Source organism: Lissotriton helveticus, chromosome 5_1 (assembly GCF_964261635.1).
Source record: "Lissotriton helveticus chromosome 5_1, aLisHel1.1, whole genome shotgun sequence".
NCBI lineage: Eukaryota > Metazoa > Chordata > Amphibia > Caudata > Salamandridae > Lissotriton > Lissotriton helveticus.
The window spans coordinates 436,455,632-436,479,241 of NC_136065.1; the positions used below are offsets into that span (position 1 = coordinate 436,455,632).

The 23,610-nt window shown below is 47.7% G+C and overlaps 1 protein-coding gene across 1 annotated transcript in view; it reads right to left on the reverse strand.

The window, feature by feature from the left end:
• Positions 1–23,610, reverse strand: part of CCDC27 (coiled-coil domain containing 27) — a 295,166-nt gene that overhangs the window by 37,837 nt on the left and 233,719 nt on the right. Inside the window, exons 11-12 of the mRNA XM_078640960.1 lie at positions 12,512–12,589; positions 9,433–9,645 (exon numbers count right to left, since the gene is read on the reverse strand). Coding sequence (XP_078497086.1) covers positions 9,433–9,645; positions 12,512–12,589 — 291 coding nt within the window. The remainder of the gene's footprint in view (positions 1–9,432; positions 9,646–12,511; positions 12,590–23,610) is intronic.

A 23,610-nucleotide genomic window follows, 5' to 3' on the forward strand; every position in this document is an offset into this window, starting at 1 on the left:
GCCCGTTCACGACCGCGTGGGTAAGTTCGCGCGAGATTTTCCTCGCGATCACGCGCGAAATTGTACTAGCGAGCCGCACACTTTGCGAGATTACACATAGCGGCCGGAAACGGAATTACGTCACGCAAACAAGATGGCCGCGCCCGTGTACGACCGCTAGGGTAACTTCGCAAACGTATCGCTACAAGCGCCTTGCGAACACGAAAAAAACCATGCGAACATACACGCCGCAAAAAAAAAGTGTATTTGCACGAATTCGCGGCTTCCGAAATCGATCTCGCACGATTCGCGCCCTGCAAATCGCGCGAAATTGCAGAAAAACGATTTTAGCAAAAATGAAAGCAATCAGCAGGTGCAAAAGTTCAAACTTAACATTAGTAACCATTAACTCTAGCGCTTCCTGACGGGCCCCTCCAGAGTTCAGTTGCCTATTTGCAACTATTCTATGACCCTGCTATGACCCAACAAAGCAGGCTCATAGAATAGCTACAAGTAGACCATAAAGGTCCTGTGAAAAAAAATTGCACTGCAACAGAAAGCAAATTACAGATAAGGAAGGAAGCAGGTGCCAGCCAGACTGGAAGTTTCAAAATTACTGACACATTAATCAACCCCAAATTAATTCATGGCAGTTGAAGAAGGGCAGGTGTGCTTGCTTTCACTGCAACAGAAAGCAAATTACAGATAAGGAAGGAAGCAGGTGCCAGCCAGACTGGAAGTTTCAAAATCACTGACACATTAATCAACCCCAAATTAATTCATGGCAGTTGAAGCAGGGCAGGTGTGCTTGCTTTTTTTCACCCCCATAATCTACAGTGATAAACAAACCTAATGGGTGGCAGTGAGGATGTACCAGAGGGTGGCATGGATGTACCAGAGGGTGGCAGTGGTGAAACAGAGGGTGCTGTGAACCTGTGATGATAAACCAGACGTAGAAACAACATAGTCGCGGCCGTTGCGAGCCGAAAAGTAAGTTCGCAATTGCGAAATGGTCCACAAATCCTCGCGAACGCTCGCCAACACAAAAAACATAAAAATCCGCGAGAGTTCGCGGATTTTGCGGATTGCAAATCCGTAAATTCGCAAAATCGCGTACGCCAGATCCGCTAGATCCGCCCATGCTTAGAGGGTTCGTTTCTGCAGCCAATGTGCTACTTAGCGTGGCGGAGAGCTTCCAAGGGTCATATAGGCAGAGTGCTCCAACCTGCAGGACTGGGCCCCTTTAGAGTTTAGACGCGATCCAACACCGGGGCTGTTTGGACTCAAAATGGCGCCCGAAAGACTTCGCGGCTGAGATGGGACTCTGCGAGGACACCACAGCGGAGCTCGGGAGATAGATTGCGAGACCCCCTTGAGCCGCCTGATGTCTTCCGTAAGACCCCCCCATACTGACCTAGACTGGTCAGAGGCACGGCAGGAGGTCATCGCCTGACCTTAAGATGGCCGCCAGAATGCCCAGTCTGCACCCACCTTGATGCAACCTCCTTCCCTACTGTTATCTTTGGAGTGAGGCCTCCCAGCGCCAGCCAGATCGACTGAGTTCCTGAGGCGCAATCCATCACCCGTGCATTGAGTACCCACGGGGAAGTGTGGTGTGGACTACGCTAGCCCGGAAGTGACTACTGAGGGGGAGGCCACACACGATTTTCTGAGCTGGGGAACCGCACAGACAACAGACAGTGTACTACACTGGACCATCAGGTGACACCAGCTCCACGTAGCATTACGGGGAAACTAAGGTTCTCACAGAACGCGACGGGACCAGAAACCACACCGGAAAACCTACCAAATACCTGCGCCGCATCAAGTCACCAGCAACCCCTTTGGACCCATAGTGGTCCTCTACCACGTTTTTTTACTACTATTGGTCATCGACCAGTCCCCAAGCATATCCCATCAAGACATTGAATCTGCGAACTTGCCGCCGACCGTTGAGACCTAGCAGTTTGGCTGATGCCCGGTGGAGCTACCTTGATAGCCATCGAGGAGATGGGCTGTGGGCTTCCCCCTCAGCCGTCACTTACCCAGCCGGATTTGGACAGACTTTCCTTCGTCTCTCCGCTGTATCTCCCTCCTCCCCGCTCTACTCCTCTCCACTTTCCTGCTACTGATCTCTGCCCTCTCCTGTCCTGGCCTTTACTCCCCACCCTGCCTATCTGTGAATTTTCCCTTGTCATTTGAGAGCTAGCTATTTTGTCTAATGCCCGATGGAGCTACCTGGTTTAGCTATAGGGGAGACAGGTCGGGGATTCCCTCCTTGGACGTCACCTACCCAGTTGGTCTCTCTCCTGTCGTCTCTTCCCACATCCTCTATTTATGTCTCTCCTTCTCTCCTCTCTCAATGTATTGAGACTGAACTATTTTGTCTGATGCCCGATGGAGCTACCTGGTTTAGCTATAGGGGAGATGGGCCGTGGACTCTCTCCTTGGTCGTCCTTTTTCAATTTGTCTGTGGTTGATAATTCTTCATGCTCAAAGTCTTGGGACAAACCACTAATTGCATCTTCCCAAGTTGGTATTGTGGTGCGCACAGTGCGACCCAACATTAAGGTTGCCAGACATTTGCCTGTGGTAGTATGCGTTGTGGGTCGATAGGCACGTAATACTTAATTTAAAGCCACTTGTACATCACGCTTTGAAAGTTCTGCCTGTTGGATGGTCTTTTTTAGAGTGGCTAGAAATCTTTCCACCATTCCATTGGCCTGGGGCCACAAAGGAGTGATCTTCCGGTGTCTGAAATTGAGGTGTTTGACGAATTCAGCAAAGTCTTGTCCATTGAAAGGGGGGCCGTTATCTGTTTTCACTACCCTCAGTATGCCCCATGCTGCAAACACCTCATCAAGCACCGGTATAGTGGTGGCGGCTTTGGTTGAAGCTATGAGGTGCGCAATAGGGAAGCCTGAGTACTCGTCCATTATGACTAGGACATACTTGCCATATTGTAGCGGTCCAAAGAAGTCCACTGCAACATGATGCCAGATGCCATCCGGCAGTTCAGACATTTGAAGCGGCGCAGGAGGATCCTCTTGGCTTACCAGCTGACACTGTGGGCAATAATTCAGTGTAAGTTCCACCATCTGATCCAGCATAGGGAACCAGACCCGTTCCCGCAGCGCTCTCTTTGTGGCAACAATGCCTCTGTGGCCTTCATGCACTAGGTTGATGACTCCTTGGCGCAGCTGTTTTGGGATGATGATCCGCTTGTCCCTTAGTACAAGACCATCTGCGGTGATAGACAGTTCCTCCTTCACATGTTTGAAAGAGGGTAGTTCCTGATTGTCAATCTGTTCACTCTGTCTGAATTTTTCCAAGTGCCTCCAACTGTTTGCCCGAATGCGATATTTTACATTTTGAAGTGTGACATCTTCATTAGTAGCGTCCAGGATGGCCTCTAAGGGAACTGCGGGTGGTTTGGCTTGAGCCACCACAAAGTGGATGTATTCCTCAGTTAGTGATGGGTTGGATTTGGACGTTGCCTTGGGATGTCGTGACATATAACCAGCAGGATTTGCAGCTTTTCCCGTCTTGTGGATGATAGTATACGTGTATTCCTGAAGGCGGATGTCCCAACGCTCTATTCTGGGAGTCATTTTGGCTCGGGGTTTCCAAAGATGGTTATCAGGGCCTGATGATCCGTGATAAGTGTGAAGTGTTTCTCATAGATCAAAATGTGAAAATGCTTGCAGGCCCAGACTACCGCCAGGCTTTCCTTTTCCGGCTGAGAGTAGGCTCTCTCTGTGTCCGTGAGGCTCCGACTGGCATATGCTATAATATGCCGTTAATCACTTTCTTTGTCATATTGAGGTAGTATCGTTCCCAGTCCTATGGGACTCGCATCCACAGTGATTTCAGTATTTCTTCTCGGATTGAAATATGCAAGATTGTTGGCAGATTCAACCGCAGTTTTAATTTCATGAAAAGCTTGATCACATCTCGTGGTCCATTGAAATGGATGTCCTTGTTTGGTCAGCTTTCCCAGGGGGTAGCTAATTGTAGCATAGTCCTTGATATAGTTGCACAGTAGCTGGCCATGCCTAGGAAGGAGCGTACATCCCTGCCTCTCGTGGCCTGGGGGTGTCATTCAGAGCGGCAATCTTTTCTGGATCTAGTTTCATTCCATGGCGTGAGAAGAGGTGTCCAAAGAATTTCAAGGTAGATTTGTGGAATTCACATTTGTCTTTATTTAAAGTGAGATTGGCCTCCAACAGGGCAATGGCAGACTCGATCCAGCGCATTGTCATGTTCTTTCATTGTTGTTCCATAAACCAAGATGTCATCACTGAAAAATCTCAGCGGCAGAAGAGACCCCAAAGTTGAGTCTTTTGTATCGAAACAGGCCTTGATAAGTCGAGAAGGTGGTAATATATCTCGATTTTTCATGAAGTTCCAATTGGTGATAGCCCTTGTTGAGGTTTAGTTTGGAAAATATTTGCGCAGCATTGAATGACGCAATCATGTCGCTGATATGAGGTCCCAGATGTCTTTCTCTTTCAATGGCGGTGTTGGGGGCCCTCATATCAACGCAGAGGCGCACTTTGTCGGGTGAGCCCTTCTTAGGGACGACGACCACTGGAGAGACCCAGGGCGTGGGTCCTGACGTTCTCTCAATGATGTCAGCCTGGAGAAGATCCTGCAGTTCCTCCTCTATAGACTGTTGAAGGTGAAATGGAATTTTCCTGTGATGTTGCGATAGAGGAGTCACTCGTTCGCTTATGTGCAATCGAACTTGACCGTGAGCCATTTTTCCAAGTCCGGTGAATAATTTTGGAAGCTTATGAACTATGTCCGGTTCATCATCGACTTTATACAAAATGTCTACTAGTCGAAGTCGTTCAGCCGTGGGCAGGCTGAGAAGACAATCCGCTTCAGGACCATCAATGACGTGAATGTTGGCTGGAATAGTTCTGTTCTTGTACGTGAGATTAGTCCCAAACACGGAAGAGGTTTCTTTGACATTCAAATGTATACTTGCTTTATGCAAGTGAGGTGTTGGACTCATTTTCTTATATTCTGCAACTGAAATGTAGTTGAGAGATGCTCCACTGTCCAGAACAAATTTAGCCCCATGTATGCCCATTTTAATATCTAGTCGCGGGTATTTCTTCAGCCGGTCCGGGTCTGCAACAATGCAGACGTACTCATCACTGTCTTGCGATATTGGTGACAGAGACCTTGACTCACAAGATTGTGACCGACGAGATAAATATGTCCCATGAGACTCACGACTGGACTGTGAAGAACCAGTGGAAGAATCTCGGTAGTCCCACACTGCTTTGGCAGGGTGGCGAGGGTTAGACTTAGTCTGGATTGTCTGTAACTGCCTCTGTGGGTGTCTTTGCGAGGGGCTCCGCAAACGTTCTCGAAGTGGTTGTCTCGACCACACTTCCTGCACTTTTGGCCTAAGGCAGGGCATGTCTCCGTGTGAGGGAAGTCATATCCACAGCGATAGCATTTAAGTTGACGCTCCTGTCGTTTATCCATCTGGCTAGAACTGCGACGCTGACGACTTGTATAGTGGGACTGAACTTTGGATCTGGATGATCTTTGCTTTGCAGGGGAGGACCTGTTGGTATTACAGGATTGGAGTCAAAATGCTTGTTCACGTTTTTTGCCTCTTCCAGCTTCCATTTTCTTGGCATGATCTTCTGCCTGATCATGTACGCGCGTCATTTCTTCAATCTCATCCAGAGAGTAGCTCTTCTTTAGTAAACGTCTGCGTAACGACTCAGACTGGCATCCTTCTATGATTCGCAGGCGAAGGACGTCTTCCGTCAAGAAAGAATCAAATTCACAGTAGCGGGCCAAACATCTCAGTCGCGTAATGAAAGTATTCATGGGCTCATCTTTTTCTTGAGAAGCCAGATTGAATGTATATCTTTCGTAGTCAACATTGCTTTTGTGAAGAAACTTTCTGTTTAGTGCACCACGCACATTGGTATAGGATGAAGCAGCGTCGGCCGGAAGCTCCTATATAATCTGACCAACATATTTTCCAATTACATTGCTTAATGCAATCAGTTGCTGCTCCTCCTTGGTCACATGAGACCCTTTCATGAAGTCTTAAAAATCTTCTAGTCACTCCAGCCAGCGAAGGCCCATACCTCCCCCCAATATGAGGACCAAGGGTACCGGCAGGCGTAGAAAAGGAACTCCAATCAAGCCGCGTCTGTGTCCACCCTTGTACCCTGTGGACGTAGGCGATTCCGGCCTGGTGCTGGCGTTGGCACTGACATTGGTGATCCAGACATCGCGCATGAAGATGGTGAAGCAGGTGCTGTGTGACAGAAAGTCGAATCGCTGAGACCCACTCAGTGCCTGCCACAAAGTTCAAAATGTCACCGACAGCACCACTCTTCTAATTCCGCTATTATGTAGGGTCAATAGCAGGGCACTTATGAAAATGAAATGCAGTCCACAGCACATGAAAATGTTTGTATGGCTACTTGTATTGCTAGATGTCAAGGGCTGACGACTAGATGAACAGACAGTCCCAGAAGTCACTTTAAATAACCTTGAAATGCACTATCATACACCTGAAGTCTTCTCCCACCAACTTTTACCAATGCTTGATGAAATTTTGCAGTAGATGCCTGACCTTAAAATGGCTGCCAGGCACTCCTCGCAGGCGATTGAATTAGGCACCTGACTTCAAGCTGGCCGCCGGTGAGATCTCGCTCCTCGCGAGATTAAGGGCTCGAATCTGCCGGTGAGAGCAACAATGCAGGAGCACACCGGGCAGCAGGAACTCATGCTCACCAGGCACAGCACGGCAATGGATCCCCGCAGACTTCAGCAGGCGGTACTCCTCACGGGCACCAGGAGCCCAATGCACGCGACCGGGGTGGGCTCCCGGCGCGCGACCAGAAAGCAGCAGTCTTTACCTCACAAGCGACCGGGGTGAGCTCCCGGATCGCGGTAACTGCAGCAGCCTCCTCCTCACACACGACCGGGGTGGGCTCCCGAATCACGGTAACTGCAGCAGCCTCCTCCTCACACGCGACCAGGGTGGGCTCCCGGATCGTGATAAATGCAGCTGGGATGAACTCAGAAGATGTGCAGCGGACCCTCCAGCTCCGAGGCAGCGGAGCAAGGCAGCAGAACAGCGGGCACAATGCGGCCTGGGCGGGAACCGGGTCCGTGACACAGCACAGCTCCGAGGCAGCGGAGCGCAGGCACGACAGGAGACAGGTAAGCACAGCATGCACAGGGTGCTACGACCGTCGTCTCCAGTTGTAGTGTTGCTACAGCAGCATAAAGGACGCAGACACTAAGTTATGTGTAGGGAGCTTTATTCACGTGCTTCCATCTCTACACCATTTCATATCTTCTCTGCCTAACTTCCTTCGCTCCTCCTCTTCCGCCACCCCAGCTCTCCTCCCATCTCTGAATCTCACGTGCGGGTCCTAGCGCCCATCACATGTCCCAACATTACAGGGATCAATAGCAAGGTTTCCCTGCCCCGTTTAGTATGGGGGGGAAGATGACACCCCTTGTGGCAGATGTCACTGGGAGTAAATTTGCATGCATTGTGCCGAGATCTGTTTTCAAACTGGGGGTTATGGATTTCAGCAGCAGTTCTATAGACAGAGAGCACAAAGGAGACAGAGAAAGACCTTCCCCACTCCCCCTGAAAAAATACGTCAGCAAACCCTCAACAGGCTCCATTTTATACAGAAATCTGACAGGATCAGGACCTGCAAAATAATTGCATTTTGTTTATTTTTCCTATGGCGATACATGATGATGGACGATGCCCATTACAATATCTGAGAGGCGCCCATGCAAAGGGTGAACTATATCTATAACTATATCAACTACGAAAGCTTTCCACAGTTCTTCCACACTAGACTAAGGAGTAGGGGTGTGCTTTTCACAAAATTCCGCAAAACAGCAAAAAATATCCGCGAACAAGCGGAATTTCGGGTGCTTGCGGAGATTTCGGGGGCGGGGCTTCTTTGCGAGTTCACACATGCCTCTTGTGTTTATAAAAGGTAAGAGACCGATCAGAGCAGCAGATGAGGAGAAAAAAGATCCTGGTCACAGGAACTGCACTGGGATTGCGCTCGTGAAAGTCAAGGATCAAGCATCACAGCTAATTTTCGACTGTAGATATGGGGAGAAAGCATACCTGCCCAGCCTCGACAAAGCTCACGATTTTTGTGGGCTGATTAATGAGTTACTGAATTTGAGCTTAAACTTGGCCACCTGCTTTATTTGTATCTGTAAAGGCTTCCTGTTGAGGTTTAATTTTTGTGACAGGAGCATTGTGCCAGAAAGAATCCTGCCCTGCATATTTATCCACGAAGATGCCACCGTTTGTGCAATACAATTCCGTTCCGCCGCGGATCGCGGAAGTTTTGACATTTTCGTGTTCCGTGCGGAACGCAAAAATGCCCGAAATTTTGCAAGTTCCGTGTGCGGAAGGGAATTTGCCGCCCACCCCTACTAAGAAGGATGGGCACCAACCTACATAAGGAAAAGAAAGGCATACTGGGATAGATGTACAAAACAATGGTCCAAAAATGCTGGTCGCAAGTGGGCCCCTTCCTTTTTGTGAGTCGCTTTCACCCCATGTTGGGAGTCAGTAAAATTTCAATAATTTGTGACCAGACCTACAATCTTTGCAAACTTGGGGCTCGATTGACAGAACTAACTTAAGACAAAATCCTAAACTTACTACTTTTGGTATTCACAGTAGGCATTTAATAGTAGTAAAGTTAGGATTTTGTCTTAAGTTTGACTTAACACAAACTTAAGACAGACTTAAGACAGACTTAAGACAGACTTAAGACAAACTTAAGACAGACTTAAGACAGACTTAAGTTAGGATTTTGTCTTAAGTCTGTCTTAAGTCTGCCTTGAGTTTGTCTTAAGTGTGACTTTACTACTACTAAATGCTGTCTGTGAATACCAAAAGTAGTAAGTTTAGGATTTTGGCTTAAGTTAGTTCTGTGAATCCGCCCCATTACTTGTTGGCGAATCATTAAATGGGTTTTGTACATTACAAAAATTATTTTTGCTGTTACAAGTTCTGATTCGGAGCGTTTGTGAGAACAAAACGCTTTGTATATCTGATCCCTTGTTCCTACCAGTCCCAGTGTTGAAAGCCTGGGAACTGGGCACAAGTCCTTTTTTCAGTTAGGAAATGCCAAGTTAAGACATGGTGAGTATAGCGAAGTGCATTTGCCTACCACTGCATAAGGAAAGTAACGCCCTCATCGAAACATCCAGGTTGAAATGTTTAAAATGTGACTTCCTACATCTTCTGGTTGAGAACAGAATCTAAACATGAGAAGATAAGGGGTTCAGCAGAGTGTTGATTCATATTTAGACACTAAGGTTACAGAACACAGTATCACACTTTGATGGTAGATCATAACCCCCAGCCACCTTGGGTAATTATATATTACGTTTGCATTGAATATGGGTTACCTTTGCATTTGTGGCTTCAAGTGCCACTTTTAATTGTGATTCTAAGTATTCCAAGGCATCCGCTTTGATCTGCGTCTCCCCACTGTCACCCAGGACCTTGTTCAGATGATTGCGCAGGGAGGTGTCTTCGGCTTGAAGATTCTGAATCTCATTCTTTTGCTCGCCAATGATGCTATTCCTCTTTTCCAATTCTGCAGTCAATTCTGCAACACCCTGATAAGAACACATATTTGATGCATCTCTACATGTACAATTTACAAAGGAAACAGGCCTAAAAGTAAACACTGAACCTCCGCTCAGATTTACTAAATTGCCCAAACTTTAGGATCTTGAGGGAACCATCTAAATGTTCCCAGTAATATTGCAAATACTGATGTTTACTTCACAGTTCTCTGAAAAGCCAGGTGGACTGGTGAATTAGGAAGCAGGAAGATATCCAAATAAGTAGATGCCTCTGAGAGAAGTTTTGGAGCAATACAACTGGAAGAGAAGCTTTTGAATGTGGTCTAATCTTTTGACCTGGAGAACAACAAGGACCGCAACACCACCGCCCTGCTGGAAAACCTCGCCAACCTCGGACTCAAGCAACTGGTCAACACCCCCACCCACTACGCCGGCCACACGCTTGATCCCGTCTTCTCTTCCAGCAAGTACATCACCTTCAGCCACGCCACCGGACTCCACTGGACCGACCACAGCTGCGTCCACTTCAGCTTCAAAAGATCCACGACCCACCACCACCCGAAACAGGTACCTCACAGGAATTGGAGCAAGATTACCGCAGACCAGCTCACCACCTCCCTCAGCCAGAGCCCACCTGCCAACACAACGGACCCCAACGAAGCAGCCCGCAACTTCACACAGTGGCTGACCGCCTGCGCCGACGACCTCGCGCCACTAAAGAACCCTCCCAGCAGACCCAGAAGCAAGAAGGCATCCTGGTTCACCGACGACCTCAAGGACTCCAAGAAGACTTGCCGCACCCTCGAGAAAGCCTGGCTCCTCGACCGGACCACCGACAACATGACCGCCCTCAAACACGCTACCCGCAAGCACCACCAGCTCATCCGCACCACCAAGAAGAAATCCCTGAAGGAACGACTGGACAACAACGCCCACGACAGCAAAGAGCTCTTTACTATCGTCAAGGAGTTCTCCAACCCCAGCACCGGCACCAACGACATCACTCCGTCACAAGACCTCTGCGACTCCCTCGCCTCGTTCTTCCACCGCAAGATCGCCGACATCCACAACAGCTTCGGCGCCTCACCCACGCACCCAACCGTCGAACCAACACCCCCCACCGCCACCCTTCGCACCTGGACCACGGTGACCGCCGAAGACACAGCCCGCACGATGAACACCATCCACTCCGGATCACCGACCGACCCCTGCCCACATCATGTCTTCAACAAGGCCGACTCCACCATCGCACCCCAACTCCGGAACATCATCAACGCGTCCTTCAACACCGCCACCTTCCCGGAGAGCTGGAAGCACGCCGAGATCAGCGCCCTCCTGAAGAAATCTACAGCGGACCCCACCGATCTCAAAAACTTCCGCCCCATCTCGCTCCTCCCTTTTCCTGCTAAAGTCATCGAGAAGATCGTCAACAGACAGGTGACCGCCTTCCTCGAGACGAACGGATCCCTCGACCCCTCACAGTCCGGCTTCAGAGCCAACCACAGCACCGAGACCGCCCTCATCATAGCCACCGACGACATCCGGACCCTGCTCGACAAGGGGGAAACAGTGGCCCTCATCCTCCTGGACCTCTCCGCTGCGTTCGACACGGTCTGCCACCGCACCCTAGTCCAGCGCCTCAGCAACATCGGTATCCAAGAGAAGGCACTGGAGTGGATCATCTCGTTCCTCGCCGGAAGAACACAAAGAGTCCGCCTCCCCCCGTTTTGCTCCGAGGCCACCGAAGTCATCTGCGGCGTCCCGCAAGGATCTTCACTCAGCCCCACCCTCTTCAACATCTACATGAAACCTCTCGCAGCCATCGCACGCCAGCACAACCTCAACATCATCTCTTACGCCGATGACACCCAGCTGATCCTCTCCCTCACCAGAGACCCCGACACTGCCAGAACCTGCCTACACGAAGGGATGAAAGACGTCGCCGAGTGGATGAAGGACAGCCGCTTGAAACTGAACTCGGACAAGACGGAAGTCCTCATCCTGGGATCTTCGCCCTCCGCCTGGGACGACTCCTGGTGGCCCCCAGCCCTGGGCACCGCACCCAAGCCAACCGACCACGCACTCAACCTGGGCTTCATCCTGGACCCCTCCCTCTCGATGAACAGACAAGTCAACGCCGTCTCCTCATCGTGCTTCAACACCCTGCGTATGCTTCGCAAGATCTTCCGCTGGATCCCGACCGAGACCAGGAAGACTGTCACCCAGGCACTCGTCACCAGCCGACTGGACTACGGAAACGCCCTCTACGCCGGAACCACAGCCAAGCTACAGAAAAGACTCCAGCGCATCCAGAACGCCTCCGCCCGACTCATCCTGGATGTCCCCCCACGCAGCCACATCTCCAGCCACCTGAGGAACCTGCACTGGCTCCCTGTCGACAAGAGGATCACGTTCCGGCTCCTCACCCACGCACACAAGTCTCTTCACGACCTGGGCCCCAAGTACCTCAACGACCGCCTGACCTTCTACACGCCCACCCGCCAGCTACGGTCCACCAGCCTCGCCCTCGCAGCCGTACCACGCATCCGAAGAGCCACCGCCGGAGGAAGATCCTTCTCTTACCTGGCTGCCAAGACTTGGAACTCCCTCCCCATCCACCTTCGGCTGACCCAGGACCATCTCGCCTTCAGGAAACAACTCAAGACCTGGCTGTTCGAGCAGTAGCATACCCCTCCCCCCAAGCGCCTTGAGACCCTCCCGGGTGTGTAGTGCGCTATACAAATGGCATGATTGATTGATTGATTAGTAAAATTATTTTAGAGGTTTGCCTGCTGTCATTTGATCACCCCACGTACTTTACATTTCTTGCCCAATAAAGTCTGCCTCTAGGCTTTATAAGCACACCCACTTTGAATCACCAAGTAATCTGATTTACCTCTCGAAGACCATAGCTCTCCTTCTCCATAGCCGCCATCATTTCTTCATGTTTGCATTCCTCTCGAAGATTGGAGAACTACAGGCAAGGGACAAGAATCTAGTCAATATTCTTCACCAAATTTGCACTGAAGCCCTGTTATGACATCAGAAATAGCCACTCTGCATGAATCAAAATGCAGGACTAAAATATTCCTAGGCAACATGATCTCCAAGATCATGGGAAATGTATTTTTTTAGGACGATTCAAAAGTTACAGGCAACCAAGTTCAGTTTTCATCATGATTTTAGAAAGCTTAGAATTCAAGGAGTATTTATTTATTTGAAAAGTTTTATAAAGCGCGAACATGACCCCTGCAGGTATAAGAGTGCTGTACAAAGTATCAAAAGCATGATTAAACTCAGTACAATAGAATGTGTAGGGTAAATAAGTCAACACATTGTCACACAAAAGGGAAAAAATTATCAAGTTCAAAGGGCGGGTAGTCGTCCCAACTAGTCCAGTTTCAGAAGTCCCCTAGAGTGACATAACAATTTAACATACACGCATAAAATATGTCAAAACAACATAGTAAAATAAGTATCAAATCGGTAGCCGGCCCAGCTAGTACGGCTTCAGACTCCAGATTCTAAAGGGCCCTAGTGTAAAAAAACTATTTAACACAAGCATAAAAGAAATCGAAATACCATAGTAAAATGATTGTCAAAACTTGGACAGGGGGGCTTGGGAAGGCGTTCAGGTTGATGCAATTAGTGTTCACTCAAGAATAGCCATTTGGCGTATTTCTTGAAAAAGGCTGTGGAAGGATTGGCTCTGATCTTGGTAGAAAAAGCGTTCCAAATTTTAGGAGCGAGACTGGAGAAGGCACGATTGTAAGTACTTTTATTTTTGAATTTGGGAGGTTTCAAAAGTAGGGTGGCAGTACTTCTTAAGTTCCGACAAGAGCCCAAAAGTAAAAGCTTGTTCGCCAAATAAGTCGAAGTGTTGTGATGTAAGGCTTTATGTGTTATGCAAGCTATCGTAAAACGTATCCTTGCTTCAATAGACAGCCAATTAAGTTGCATAAGGTCAGGTGTAATGTGATCTTGTTTCTTGGGAGCCTGTGATGAGCATGACCGATGCAATGAGCGTAGCTCTGAGTGGGGCCAAGCTCACTTCCCGCAAGGGTCACCAAACCAAATTCCAGTCGCGAGATAACCAGGGATTGTACTTCAGGCCGTATGTCTTCAGGTGGGAGGAAGGGCTTGATTTTCTTAAGGGTGTTAAGCTGAAAGTTGGCTTCCCTGATAGTAGCACTGATGTGAGCTTGCATATTTAGGTATTTGTCCAAGGTAATGCCTAACGATTTAGCAGATTCAACCACATGAGGGCTGCAGATAAGCGCTCTGAGTTGTTTAAGCCAGTCCAAGGTAGGTGCAGAGTGGTTATGGGGGGCAATCAGCAGGAATTCAGTTTTGAGAGTATTTAGCAAGAGATGGTTCTGGGATTACCGTTGTTGAGTTTGTGAGAGAGCCTCATTTAGAGTTTTAATGTCATTAGGAGAGGAGATCTTCAAGTATAGTTGCATATCATCCGCGTACATGTGGTGATGAATGTTAGAATGGTTCAGAATGATGGTAAGTGGTTCCATAAAAGGGTTGAAGAGAGTGGGCAAGAGTACGGATCCTTGAGGCATTCCAGTCCTGACAGGGGTAATAGTTGCAAGGAAATGGTTAACTTTGATCCTTTGTGTGCGGTTATGTAAGAAAGAAGCAAACCTGTTTAAGGCCGGGCCCGATAGACCCACCCTGTCTTGAAGAAGGGTAAGAAAACGAGTTACTTACCTGTAACTACGGTTATCCAGTATTGGTATCTTTCATAGATTCACATGCCTGAATCATTCCCCGTCGTCGAGGCGGGAGTCCCACGGTAAATAAAATATATAATAGCAGTGCCTAAAATTTCTTGTAGTAGGCTGGAAAAGCCTAAAGGCCTAACTAGGCCTCAAAACTTAGCAGCCTATCTACATCATTATGTAAAAAGACCTGAAATATTAGCCTCAGCCAATCAGCTGTCCTCACCCTCTAGAACCTTCCCAGCTCAGGCAGTTCTCCTCAGATTTTCCCAGCACAAGTGAGAAGTAGTATCCATAGTCAGAACTGCCCTACCGGGGAGGAGGGTGGGTGCATGTGAATCTATGAAAGATACCAATACTGGATAACCGTAGTTACAGGTAAGTAACTCGTTTTCTTATCCAGTATTAGGGTATCTTTCATAGATTCACATGCCTGAATCAGAATAGCAAGCAGTAACATCATGTCTGTCGATAGAGGAAGGTGGGAGACAAAGAAAATATAAATCAATCCCCACACAACCAGGAAGGTAATAGAGTACAAAACATGTTAACATAACATATGCATCAAAACCTTCAAATATAACAGATAGGACAGCATTATAAATATGTAAAGTTTAAAATATATAATCTTTCCAACCTTAGTGAAGAAGATGCTGCAGCACTGCATCACCAACAGCTGTGTCATCTTGAACTGCCGACTGCAGACAGTAATGTTCGGTAAAAGTGTGCACACTTTTCCAAGTAGCAGCTCGGCAAATGTTCTCTAGAGTCACTCCAGCGTAAAGGGCCGTAGATGTCGACACTGTTCTTGTGGAATGAGCTTTGACCTTCCTTGATAAAGGTCTATTGGCCTTGTCGTGACAGAAGGTAATTGTGGAGGACAACCACCTGGCAATAGTTGCTTTTGTGACAGCTTGACCGAAGGTGGGTCTTCCATAGGCAACAAACAGTTGTGTAGATTTACGTATGTCTTTTGTCTTTTGCAGATAGAATTTCAGACATCTTTTGACATCGAGAGAATGTAAAACCCTCTCTGCAGGAGTTTTCGGATCCGGGAAAAATGTTCTGAGTTTGACCGGTTGATTAATGTGGAATTGAGTTGGCACTTTAGGAATGAATTTAGGGTTGGTCCTAAGTGTAACAAAGTCCTTAGAGAACTGCAGAAAAGGGGGAGTAATAGTGAACGCCTGTATTTCACTAACTCTGCGAGCAGAAGTAAGAGCCAACAGGATTGCAACTTTCCAAGTCAGGAACTTCAGTTCCGCTTTATGGATTGGTTCAAAGGGCCTTTTAAGAAGTTGGGAAAGAACTACATTAAGATCCATTCCGGAGGAGGAGGACGAACTGGAGGAAAAACTCTGAAGAGTCCTTTAAGGAATTGTTTGATCAAGGAGGAAGAACATAAGGATGGTTTGTTGGAGTTCTTCCTGAATCTGGAGATTGCTGCCAGATGTACTTTAATAGAAGAAAAGGCTAGACCTGATTTAGCCAGAGAAAGCAGGTATGGAAGGATGGCTTCAGGAGGAGCCTGCAGCGGATGAACGTCATTATCTCCACACCATGAACAAAACCTCTTCCACTTGAAACGGTATGTTTTGATGGTACTTTGCGCACGTGCTTGCGACAATATTCTCCTGCATTCCGAGGGAATGTTTAGGTCTTTGAACTCTAGGAAATCAGGAGCCAAGCGTGCAAGTGCAGCGATTGAGGATCTGGATGTTGGATCTGACCGCCCTCTCTTGTCAGCATCGACATTGTCGGTTTGAGCCGAAACGGAGGCTGTTGAGACAGCAGGAGAAGCTCTTGAAACCAATATTGTCTTGGCCAACGTGGAGCAATGAGAATGAGAGTGCAGTGTTCCCTCTTCATCTTTTGCAGGACTTTCGGAATGAGCGGAATCGGAGGATAAGCGTACGCAAACATTCCGGTCCATCTCATGAGGAGGGCGTTTCCTCTTGACCCCCGTCCTGGGAACCTGCTGGCATAAAACAGGCACTTGCTGTTTTGCTGCGTGGCAAACAAATCCAGCGTTGGTCTCCCCCAAAGGCGAAAAACTGTGTCTAATTGATGTTGTTCGAGTTCCCATTCGTGACAGTCCACAAAAGTTCTGCTGAGACTGTCTGCTAGAGAGTTTCGAACCCCTTGAACATGCTCTGCTTTGAGGGATATGTTGTGCTGTAAGGCCCATTCCCACATTTCCTGAGCTTGCAGTGACAGGGTAAGAGATTTCGTTCCTCCCTGTTTGTTTATGTAGAACATGCTGGTGGTATTGTCCGTGCGCACCAGGACGGACGAATTCACGATCCTCGGTAGAAAAGCTTGCAGGGAAAGAAAAATGGCCCTGAGTTCCAATATGTTGATGTGCATCTGTTGGTACTGATGAGACCATCTTCCTTGGATTTGGAGGTCCTGAAGGTGACCTCCCCAACCTTCCATGGACGCATCCGTAGTCAGAGTGTAGTCCGGAATCTCTTGGAGGAAGTTGAGGCCCGGCGACAAGTTGTGCGTCTTCGACCACCAGAGAAGAGCCTGTTTCATTTTGACAGTGACTTTGATGCGGTCGTCGAATGATCCTTCGACCTGCTTCCACTGACGAAGCAACTCTTCCTGCAACGGTCTCATTCTGAGTCTTGCCATAGGAATGAGATTGATCGCAGATGAACACATCCCCAGAAGGGAAGCATATATCCGAACTGAAAGTGACTTTTTTGCGGATATTTGTTTTGCCAGTTTGACAAGCTTGTTTTGACGCTCCTGTGTCAAGTATGCCTTGCACTGGCATGTGTCCAAGACTGCACCCAGAAAAGTCAGTCGTTGATGAGGTTGGAGCTGAGATTTTTGAGAATTGAGGGTCAGTCCTAGATTCGAGAACAGTGAAAGTGTTTTGTTGACTGCCTCCATGGTCGAGTGACTGGAGGGACCCTTTAACAGCCAGTCGTCGAGGTATGGGAATACCTGGAGTCCCAGGGACCTCAACATTGCAGCCACTGGAGCCAGGCATTTCGTGAAGATTCTGGGGGCCGATTTGAGGCCGAATGGGAGGACTTTGAATTGAAAATGGACGCCGGCCACTTGAAACCTTAGGAATTTGCGGTGGTTGGGGTGAATAGGGATGTGAAAATATGCGTCTTGCATATCCAGAGAAGCCAGAAAGTCTCCTTCGTTGAGACAATTCAGAATGTCCTTCAACGTTACCATGCGGAAACTCTGTTTCTTTAGATATTTGTTGAGTTTGCGCAGATCCAATATTGGACGCCACTCTTCTGAATTTTTCTCCACAAGGAAGAAACGTGAATAAAAGCCCAGCCCTTTCTGAGAAGGATGGACTAGTTCTATTGCGTTCTTGCGTAGCATCTTTAAGGCTTCTTTGAAGAGTAAGCGCAGGCGAGGGGGAGGGGAACCCCTGGGCGGCGTTGTGGGAGGCTTTTGTAAAAACTCCAAAGTGTGTCCCTTGCTGACCAAATCCAGGACCCACTGATCTGAAGTTATCTTCCTCCATTGATGGTAAAAGGCGGAAATCTTGGCGCCCACGGGAAGGGAAAGAGGAGTGGTCGACATCCGGCAAAGCTCATTGGCGCTTGTTAGAATCTCTCCCTTGATTGCCTGAGCGCCGTTTCCCTCCTTGCCGAGAGAAAGAACCAGAAGCAGCCTGCCGGTTAGAAGATTGGTAGTAGGGTTTGTTGTATGAAGATTGATACTGTCGATTTTGTTGGTTTGAATAATTCCCTCTGGAGGAGTAACCACGACCTCTTGCACCTCTAAAGGACCCCCTCTTGTATTGCAGGGTTCCCAGAGATTTCGCTGTATCGGTATCGGTTTTAATAGCCAATAAAGCGTCATCAATGTGCTTTCCAAACAAGGACTCACCATCGAAAGACATGTCCAAGATTTTGGTTTGGACCTCAGGTCTAAAAGTGGTAGCCCTGAGCCAACCTTGACGTCTAAGGACAATTGCTCCGGCCAATTGTCTAAAGTTGGTATTAGAAATGTCTAGGGCGCAATCAATAATTTCTGAGGCCGCCCTTTCACCTTCCTGCAGAATTCTGCGTACATCCATCTGTTGATCCTCCGGGATCAGCTCAAGATATTCCGAGAGCTCAGACCACATTTGCCTGTCATATCGAGCCAGGATAGCTAAGGAGTTAGCCGCTTTAATGGATGCTGCTGCGTTTGCTGAAAATTTCTTCCCAATGGCGTCAAGCCTCCTTCCCTCCTTGTCAGGTGGCGTTGAGATGGGTGCAGAAGGATTCTTGGACTTTTGCTGCGCAGCCTGAGAAATGACCGAATCCGGTCGAGGATGGCCGATTAAACAAGCAGGAGTATCGGATGGTGCTCGATACTTTTTATCTATCCTCTGTAAAACTGCTGGAATGGAAGCTGGTGTTTTCATTATATTGAGACCTTCCTTCCATATATAGTCAATAATAGGTATGGCTCTGATCACTCTCCGATACCCTTCCTTAAAGTCATGTAAAAAGCAGTCCGACTGCTCAACTGTGACAACCAATTGAAATCTATTAGCAGCTCTCTGCATAATATTGTGAAAACCCCCAATATCTTCAGGCGGAGAGTCTGAAGGACGGGGAGGAGGCGGAGAAGGTGTAGGGATGACATAATCCTCCCAAGGGTCCACTGGAGTGTTATCCGGTAATTTTCCCTCCTCTCTACTTTCATCACCATCAGAGGACGAACTGTCCACAACCTGAGGAATTGGCGAAGTACGTGGTTGTGGAGACAAAGGAGCTCTTGGCGACGGAGGTCGTGGCACAGGAGCCGGAGCAGATGACCCAGCGGGCGCACCCTCATTGGGTGGAAATCTCTGGCGATAATCTGCCAACATCGCTTGCAAGTCCTGTATTAAGGAAGTTGGCAAATGTGTTGTGTCCTCAGACCGAGGAAGTCTAGAATGAGGTGACTGATATGGAGTGGAGTAGACGTCATGCGTATATTGCTCCTGAACCTCCTCTTCATCATCCTCTTGAAGTTTAATATGCAATTGAGAAGGGTGACAGGCAATCCCAAAGGGGTCATCATCCTCTTCTCCTTCATCTGACTCTCCTTGCATGTATGTCTCCAAAATGTGTGATGGCAAGAGCGGAGAAATATGTGAATAATCCTGCCTTTTGTAAGTTTTCATTTGAAAATGAGTGAATTGTATCTTTGCTGGCGGGGAACCGTGCAGCCGATGAGCAGAAGTCCCAGTAAACGGATTTTCCGTCGACGGTGCTGCCAATGCTAAAGATTTTGCCGTCGACGAGGTCGTCAAAGGCATTGTCATTGACGAGTCCTTCGATGTTGAGATCGTCGATAACGCCGTCACCGACGAGACCGTCCTCGGCGGGTCCCTCGTCGTCGAGACCGTCGCCGGCGTCTTCGTCGACGAGTCCCTCGTCGACGGGACCGTCGATGGTATCTTCGTCGACGGGTCCCTCGTCGACGGGACCGTCGATGGTATCTTCGTCGACGGGTCCCTCGTCGACGGGACCGTCGATGGTGTCTTCGTCGACGAGTCCCTCGTCGACGGGACCGTCGATGGTGTCTTCGTCGACGAGTCCCTAGTCGACGGGACCGTCGATGGTGTCTTCGTCGACGATCCCTTCGTCGTCGGGGTCGTCGATGGTGTTCTCGTCGACGACGCCTTCGTCGACGTGTCCGATCTTGGTGTCTTCGTCGACGAAATCTTCGTCGACGAGGTCGTCGATGATGTCTTTGACGACGAATCTTTTGGAGACAATGTCTTCGTCGACGACGGCCGTGCGGTCGTCGACGGAGCAGACAATTTAGTCGATGGAGCCTTCGTAGAGAAGGATTTCAAAGACTGTGACTTGGTTTTTGATATCAAAGGTGGAACAGACATCAAAGGTGACGTGATAGCTGAAGTGGTAACCACAGAAGTAGAAGAGGAGGTAGAAGTCCAAGTAGTAGTAGGTACAGACACCAGAGATAAAGTTTTGGTCTGGGTAGTACTCACATGTGAAGAAGCCGATGCACTCTTAGAGGGTTCTGAAGCTTTCTGAGAGGATTTCAACAATTTCTTTCTCTCAGGAGAAGCATTGTCCGTGGATCTAGCTCTCTTGCTAGAAGTTGAGGCTTTGTCCTCCTCATCAGTGTATGAAGACTTTAGCCACAAAAGAACCCTTGCCTCCCTATCCCTGATGGTTTTCTGAGGGAAGGTACGGCAAATTCTACATTCCTTCACCACATGTGAAGGGTGTAGGCAATAAATACAATCCGAGTGCTTGTCATCCACATGGACTCTCTTCTTGAAGCAGGTTCCACAAGGTTTGAAAAGAGCTTTCCTTTCAGACATTTTAAGCTTGAAAATCCCAAAAACTGAGTAGGCACTCAGGGAGACTCCCTTACACACGAAGTGCGGTGAAAATCTGAGGAGAACTGCCTGAGCTGGGAAGGTTCTAGAGGGTGAGGACAGCTGATTGGCTGAGGCTAATATTTCAGGTCTTTTTACATAATGATGTAGATAGGCTGCTAAGTTTTGAGGCCTAGTTAGGCCTTTAGGCTTTTCCAGCCTACTACAAGAAATTTTAGGCACTGCTATTATATATTTTATTTACCGTGGGACTCCCGCCTCGACGACGGGGAATGATTCAGGCATGTGAACCTATGAAAGATACCCTAATACTGGATAATCAAGTTTTCATGTTTGATGGTATCAAATGCTGATGATAAGTCAAGAAGGATCACGAGACACAGGACATTTTGATCGAGGGATCTCAGGGAGTCATCCAAAACATGAGTTAGTGCTGTTTCAGTACTGCCCCAGCTCTGAAACCCGACTAGTTGAGGTCAAGAAGTTGAAATTTCTCTATATGGTTGCAGAGCTGCTTGTGGACGCATTTCTCGAGCAATTTGGCTAGGTGATAGGCCTGAAGTTGTTAGGATCAGATCAATCAGAGTTGGCCTTTTTAGGGATGGGAGTGACTTGTCCTATTTTGAGGCAATCAGGGACCCCCCCTACAAAAGAGATTCATAAATGATCCTGGACCAAAGAGGTAGAATGGGCGAATTGAGCTCTTTAAAAAATTTAGCAGGAAGTGGATCACTGAAATGATTGGAATGTTTTAGTGATGACATATCATGGAGCAGGTCCGTGAGGCATCGTTTTTGGGACAGCAACCCAAAAGTAAGGACAATGACGACGAATCCGCAAGCTCCACTGATGATGCGGTGTAGTTCAGAGGCCACCCCATGGGAGTGTCAGGTTGCAGCTCCAGTACAGTTTTCCTAGTTTTTACAGAGAAGTGCACTGAGAAGGCCTCACCACTAAGAAGCAGAGTCATGGGAGTCAGGGTAGGGTTGGAAGAGTGGTTCACTTGCTGTTTGATGATTTCAAAGAGCTTCTTGGGTCTATTTTTAGTGCCATCCAGCTGCGCCCTGAAATGGTCAGTTTTAGCAATGCGAATGTGATTGTTGTAGGTACTTCTCATTTTCCTTAGCTGCGTGAGGCTTGTGGTGAAGGGCGAGTTTCTCCAGAGCCTCTCTAAGAGCCTAAGTTAACAACGTTCATCATTTAGGGCACCATTAAACCAAGGTTTGGAATGTTTGAATGGAATCCTTTTGAGTTGCCTCAGTGCAATAGTGTCAAAAATATTAGCCACAGTGCTAATGTGATCAGAAAGATCATCAAGGTTGGTCATATTGGGGGGAGGCTGAAGCAAGTTGCGAGTCAGTTGTTTAGCTTTAAGCAGATGTCTATGTCTGCACGTGACCTTTTCCAGTATGTGGAAGGAAATCTTAAGATGATCGGACCAGTCACATGGTAGAATGATGGAGCAAGTACTCGTAGAAAAGAGACTTGCTCAGAAGCAATCTTCTCATTTAACTTCCTAACATGTTCTTAATTACGTATTATGTGAAACTAATATGCACCACATCAAATTAAGGGGCAGAGAAGCTTGCATATGTGTTTAATAACATGAGTTACTCGAGTGGATTTCTAAAATGGCTGCTAATGGGAAATCTTTATTGCGCATGCATCAACTGCATGTACGCAATATGACGTACTCTCGCCTGGAGGGAAATTCTTGCGCATGAGCAGAAGGTATGAATATGGCTTCTCGAAGACTCACATGCTTTGCATCTGCTTGCTTGAAAACTAAATGGAGCTACTAATGCTAATGCGGGGAAAGTAGTAATGAGTAAAGGGAATTAGAGTAGAGATGGGTGGCATACAGTGAAATTATTTATCATTGAAAGTAAAATCTATCTTTCTGGCTTTATTATTAGTACGCATTTGGGCCTATTGGGTAAGTCTGGAGTGAGCCCTGTCATGTGACTATAGCGCATGGCAAGTGGAAGTCAGCCCGGAAGGATGACATGTGGTTCAAGAAGAGTGCAAGGCCACTGCGTACCCGAAGCCTGAGAATCCGGCAGTACACGACCTAAATGAATAAAACCACATATTAAAATTAAACATTTGCATCGAACGTAATGTGAATGCAGGTGGGAAAATAAAGTTTGAATAAAAATTAAGGGGATGGGTTTATCAACAAAGGGCTAACTGAAAAGAGTGATTGATATGTAAGCATGGTGTGATGACCTTCACCCCCCTTGCCTGACCTATCGGAGTTAGTACGATATTGAAACATTAAACGGTGGACATGATGAGAGAAAAGGTATAATTGAGGTCGTTTTAAGTTAGTTAGTGAGACCTCGATGCTGAGATGCTGTGAGCAGTGGGTGCTGTCGTAGAGATGCTGTGAGATGCTAATGAAGAACTGAATGCAGAACCTACTATCCTAATTATTAGGCTTAGAAAGAAGATTGCGGAAGAATCTCGAGGCGGAAGTGAGTGTCAGAGAGGGGTGCGACGTGATCGTTGGCGTTATAGAGGCCATCTATCCTGTCCTGAAGTCTTTGTGTCCTGACCTATCCCGGGGAACCCCTACCAGCCCTTTGGCCAAGGGGTTGGTCTTAACACCATCCTAGGTAATTATCAATTTTGTGAGTTCTCTCTGTCCTCTCCTTTCTGTGTATAAGTCATTGCAAGTTTGAAATATGGGTAAATTATTCGATTAATTACATTTTCTCTCCTATGAGTGATGGTGAATGTACTGTACTTTTGAGTAGATCACACGCAAATAATTTTGATAAAGATTTAAAACTTTCCAGAGTCTGTGGTTATTTTACTTAAAGTGTAAAGGTTAGAATTAAGTTAGAATTTTACTAGTTCAACTAATGGTCCATCGACCACAGGAAATAACTTTTTGATCAGTGAAAGGTTGTTTAGGAATAAGAAATAATCAAT